General features: G+C 53.3%; 1 protein-coding gene across 5 annotated transcripts; it reads right to left on the bottom strand.

Moving 5' to 3' along the window:
• Positions 1–423: 423 nt before the first annotated feature.
• On the bottom strand, positions 424–2,979 carry LOC101394601 (kallikrein-4-like). 5 transcript variants are annotated; one of them, XM_087421292.1, is made up of 5 exons: positions 2,841–2,979; positions 2,219–2,469; positions 1,996–2,132; positions 1,238–1,381; positions 424–587 (listed from the first exon to the last, which is right to left on the bottom strand). In XM_087421292.1, the coding sequence occupies exons 2-5, from the start codon at positions 2,406–2,408 to the stop codon at positions 558–560; spliced, it is 501 nt and encodes a 166-aa protein (XP_087277418.1). In that variant the 5' UTR covers positions 2,409–2,469; positions 2,841–2,979; the 3' UTR covers positions 424–557. The 5 variants fall into 5 exon arrangements, with proteins under 5 accessions (XP_087277418.1, XP_087277416.1, XP_087277415.1 ...); XM_087421290.1 differs by lacking the exon at positions 2,841–2,979 and adding an exon at positions 2,568–2,714; XM_087421289.1 differs by lacking the exon at positions 2,841–2,979 and having other exon boundaries at positions 2,219–2,714.
• Between the last annotated feature and the right edge of the window lie 2,132 nt (positions 2,980–5,111).

A 5,111-nucleotide genomic window follows, 5' to 3' on the forward strand; every position in this document is an offset into this window, starting at 1 on the left:
CGGCGCTGTCATAGTTTTAAGTTTATAGTAACTTTATTTGTAATAACCAAAAACTGTAAACATTCTTTTTAATTTTAGCCACTCTGGTAGATATGTGTGTTTTGAAAAAATTATATATTCTTCATACACTGGGTACAGTGTTCTATATGTGACCCTTAAGTAAATTTTGTCAATCCTATTGTTCAAATCATCTATGCCCTTATTCATTTTTATCTTGTTTGTTCTGTCATTTGCTCAGAGGCAACTTAAAATTCTCTTCTATGAATAGGGATTTGTCTATTTCACTTTTAGTTACTTTGTCCCTTACTTTATATATTGTGAAGATATGTTAAGAGATACATAAAAATGTGACTATTTCCTTACGAATAGATTCACAAATAATATATTTATGAAAAAATTCTTGAATATTAGTTCTTATCAGTATATTCTTATGAATTTAATTTATTAGTGAAGAGTATAATAACAATACCCCATATTCCTGGGCCCCCAGTCTCCTCGCACCTCTGCCCCTTGGTCTCCCCATTTCTTGCCCACAGCAGCTCTCTTCATGATTCTTCTCACCATTCTCCAGCTGCAGCAGCAGAGTCCTGAGGCAGATACGAATTAAAAATTCTTAAAATGCATTGAAGAAGACAAAACCAAAGTAGGTCAACTAAAGCTAACTAAAGTAGTAAGAAAAATCCCATTTGATTGCCGTTTGCTGACTTGACTTTTCAGAAATTGGACAACACCCACAGAGTCCGCTTCTCTTCTCCTCCCAGGTATGTCTCCTTCCTTTGGGACCCTGTGGCCCTCCTGATCAAGACTCCCATTACCCAGATGGGGAAACGGAGGCCCAAGGAGGAAAAGCTATTTTCTGGAATCTTTTTAATGGGAACAGAAGCAAAGAGGACAATTTGAACAGAACCCATGCTTCTCTTAGACTTTATTTCTGAGCTTAGGGGAAGGAAGAAAAAAGATGAAAAACCAACTTTCTCCACCACTGTTAAGGCTGGGTCAACATTGTGCCACCAGGGGGCACTGTGTACAGGAGAAGATTCTTGGTGGGATTGGACTCCTGGGGCTGAGCAAGGAGGTGGTTGAGGGTCTAGACTCCAAGGTCTGATGGAGGAGGGGCTGGGAGGGTCTAGCCTCTCAGGTTTGATAGAGAAAGGCACTAGAAACCCAGATTCCTGAATTCTTTCAGCAGCATTTGGGGGTTCCATTTCACAGGTCCCAGTCCCGGGAGTTAACTGGCCTGGATGGTTTTCTGTATCCACTCAGTGAACTTGCAGAGGTTGGTGTAGACGCTTGGAATGTAGGGTTGGCCACACTGGGCATGTCCAAAAGACACGAGGCCCTGCAGGTACCCGTTGCAGACCACGGGGCCCCCAGAGTCACCCTGTTGTTGGAGAGAGAATCCAAAACATGAGATGCGGAGAGAGATGTGAGATCAGAAAGGAACCAGATGAGACAGAGAGACAAAGACAGGAAAAAAAAAAAAAAGACAGCAATACACCCCTTAGAGGTTCCATTCCAGAGCCCTGACCACACCTACTTCTGCTTCCCTATGTCCTAACAGCTGGCCAATTCTCTTGGATTTGCTGTTGTTCTGTCTCTGTCTGTGTCTCTCCTTCTTTGTCTGCCCCCATGGATTGTTTCTCTGTCTCATTGACTTCCAGAGTCTCTGCATCTCTCTGCATCTCTTTGTATAACCTGATTTTTTTTTTTTCCTGTTTCTCTTTGTGTTTCATCTCTGTGAATCTGTCTGTCTCTCTGGGTGTATTTTTCCGTGTGTGTGTGTTCCTGCCTCCTTGTGTCTCTCTGTCTCTCTATTTCTGTTTCTCTTTTTCTTTGCTTCTCTTTATTCCTGTGTCTCTTTCTGTTTCTCCCAATCTCTCTCTCTCATTGTCACTATCTCCCTGTGTCTCTGTTTCTCACCATGTGTCCCTCTGTGCCTCTGTCGCCCTCCCTTCTCCATCTCTCCCTGGATCTCCCCCCGTCCCCATTGCTCACTTTGCAGGAGTCCTTCTGGTCGTGTCCTCCGCCAGCGCAGAACATGCTGGGGTGATATATGAAGTCATAGAGGGCACTGCAGCTCTCCTCAGACACCACTGAGATATTCACACACTGGAGCACGTTGGGCTGCCTGCCTGGGATGCAGAGCTCTGGGTCAGCCCCTCTGGCTGGGTGGAGAACCCCTCAGAGAGGGCAGACACACTCACCCTCATGAGCTCACCATTCTTCAGCTGCCCCCAGCCGGAGACGAGGCAAGAATCTCCAGCAGTGGGGCACTGGGAGGCGATGCTGATGTTCCGGATGGTGGCAGACGGCGACACCGATTCTTTCAACTTGATGAGCATGAGGTCGTTGGCGTAAAAGGGTTTGTTGTAGTCTGGGTGCTGTATGGAGAGGCTGGTCTCCATCATGCAGGCGCCTGGTTCTTGGTCGTCGTCAAGACTGTGCAGGCCCAGCCCGACGGTGTAGGAGCTGAGGGCCACGGGGACAGGTTGGTTTTGTAGCAACAACACCCTTATCTCCATTCTCGCCCTCCGGACACCCCATCCTCCTCGCTAAGAGGTCCTCACCATGATCTAAATCCTCATCACCATCAATAATGGGACGAGAACCTGCCTTCATTCGCTAGTGACTGGGCAGCTGAGCTGAGATCTCAACCCAGGACTCGCTGAGCTCTCCAAAGCACCAGCTCCCGCCTCCCTCGCAGAGCCTTCCTTCTCAGCGGTTTCCCGTCAGCAATGGAGGCTGAGCCTGATACGAGGGCCCTGCCCTGGGCTAACCTTACATCCAGTTCCCCGCCAGGACCCAGGCCCCGCCCCCGCCCCACCCCGCCCGGCACTCACTTCTGGAAACAGTGTGCGGCTGACAGCACCCATTGTGGATGCACCAGGACGCCCCCACAGAAAAATCCGTTTTCCGTGAACAGTGCCGCCTGCCACGGCTGCGAGTAGGGGCTGCAGTCCTCGCCGGCTATGATCCGGCTGCTGCCAACCGAGGCCAGGCATCCTGGGGGCGGAGTCAGGGCTGGGGGGCGGGCTCAGGGTGGAACCAGGGCCTCTGGGGGCGGGGATACGGTTCAGGGGCGTGGTCAGGATCCCTGGGGGCGTGTCCAATGGGCAGGGGTGTGGTCATGGCTGGGGGCGGGCTCAGGGCAGAACCAGGGCGTCTAGGGGCGGGGTTACGGTGCAGGGACGTGGTCAGGATGCCTGGCGGGAGTGGCCACGGTGTAGGGGTGTGGTCATGGATTCGTGGACAGAGTCAGGGCGGGGGGGCCGGCTCAGGGTGGAACTAGCGTCTCTGGGGGCGAGGTTACGGTGCATGGGCGTGATCAGGGCTGGGGGGCGGGCTCAGGCTGGAACCAGGGCTCCTGTGGGCGGTGTCTTGGTGCAGGAGGGCGTGGTCAGGGCCAGGGGGCAGGCCCAGGAGGCGGGACCTAAGCTCCTGGGGGCGGGGTCACAGTGCAGGGGTCGTAGCCAGTGCTTCAGAGGCGGGATTATGATGCTGAGGTGTGGCGAGGGTCTCACGGGTGGAGTCTGGGATCCGGAGGGCAGAGTCAGGGCTCTTAGGTGTGGAGTCAGGAGTGGGGAGGCGTGCTCAGGAGAGGGGACTAGGTCTCCTTGGGGCGGGGTCACCGTGCAGGGCTTTTATCCGGCGGGTTAGATTCTTTGGAGTGGGTTAGGACACAGGAGGCAGAGACCAGGATACAGGAGATGGAGTCACTCGTCAGGAGGAGAATTAGCTTTGAGTGCATCACACCCACCTCCGGGACCCACGTGCTATCTCCCTCTCTCTCTCTCTCACACAAACACACACACACACACACACACACACACACAAGCAGCAAGCCAGGCTCCTGCACTTCTGGAGCCACAGTCCCCCAGCACAACAGACCCCCTCCTACAGGGTGGCAGAGGCAAGGGCAACACAGCCAGTTGCTCAGGGAGGCAGTGTTGCTCTCTGTGACCCTCCAAGTCCCCCATTCCCTGGCTCAGCCTCCTCCACAGTCACACCCGCTACAAGCCGGCTCACACAGAGACCCCATCACATCGTCCCGGGATGTGATCCCTGGGGGTCCGGGGATCAACGACCCAGGAAGCAGCACAGATTCCTAGCAATGGGCGACTCCCCCAAGAGCACCATCTCCCTTTTCGCAGCACCCTGGGCTCCCACGTCCTCACAGCATCCTCAGGCCAGTGGTCACTCAGCTGGATAATCAGAGGCACAGACTGTCAGCGTCATTCACCTAATAATGCACCGACTCTCCCAGGTATGACCACACACCCCATCACGCTGTGTCACACACAGACGTGTAAAGCCACACACAGACACAGAGTACACAGGTGGCACACACACAAACTCCCTGTGATACAAGGAATCACACGTGTGCAACCAGAGAGCAACGGTCACACAGTGCTGTCCCACATGCAGCTTTAGTCACACCCAGGAGGACACTAAGTCATGTCTGCACGGTGACAAACACTGTGCCCTGGGGCACAGACAGTCACACACACACTCAGATACCTGTGACGCTGAGGAGGAGGCTCCCCAGGAACCAGCCCTGGGGGGGTCCTGCTGCGACTGTCATGTCAGCACCTGGGCACGAGGGTCGTCTCAGGTGAGTGTGGGGTCCCACAGCCCGAGTCTCTCCATCTGTCTCTTCCTCCCTCCCTCCCTGTCCCCCTGGGATATTCTTGGGCTGATGAGGACCTATACCCCCCACCCCAACACACACATGTCATAGGGTCTGAGATCCTGCCCAGAGACCCAGAATCTAGAGAGATTTAGAGACTGAGAGAGAAAAAGAGAGAGGGAGGGAAGTGGAGAGAGAGAGAGAACCAGGTGGAGAGGAAGGGACAGAGGTGTCTCTCCATCTACAAATGGGGAGAGGTAGGAGGATGGAGACAGGGCCCCTCAGGGATGGAGGGAAGACGGAGACAGAGCACTTGAGAGAGATCTTCAGAGACAGGCTGAGAGTCCAAGTCATGGAGAGAGATTCAGAGACACAGAGACTAGGGGAGACACAGAGAAGTGGAGAGACACTCCTAATCATAGAGAGGGGGAGATACCTCTTTGGAGAGGAGACAGGGAGACACAGGGTCCAGAGACAGAGAATC

The sequence above is a fragment of the Ceratotherium simum genome, chromosome 33, assembly GCF_057802395.1.
Source record: "Ceratotherium simum simum isolate JZ-2026a chromosome 33, ASM5780239v1, whole genome shotgun sequence".
NCBI classification, from domain to species: Eukaryota; Metazoa; Chordata; class Mammalia; order Perissodactyla; family Rhinocerotidae; genus Ceratotherium; species Ceratotherium simum.

Bases quoted from the DNA above. Each gene is read 5' to 3' on its own strand.
- LOC101394601 (XM_087421289.1), bottom strand. From the start codon at position 2,522: ATGGAGATAAGGGTGTTGTTGCTACAAAACCAACCTGTCCCCGTGGCC. The intron at 2,133-2,218 runs GTGAGCTCATGA...TCTGCATCCCAG, and splicing joins CTGGGGGCAGCTGAAGAATG to GCAGGCAGCCCAACGTGCTC. The intron at 1,382-1,995 runs GTGAGCAATGGG...CTCCAACAACAG, and splicing joins ACCAGAAGGACTCCTGCAAA to GGTGACTCTGGGGGCCCCGT.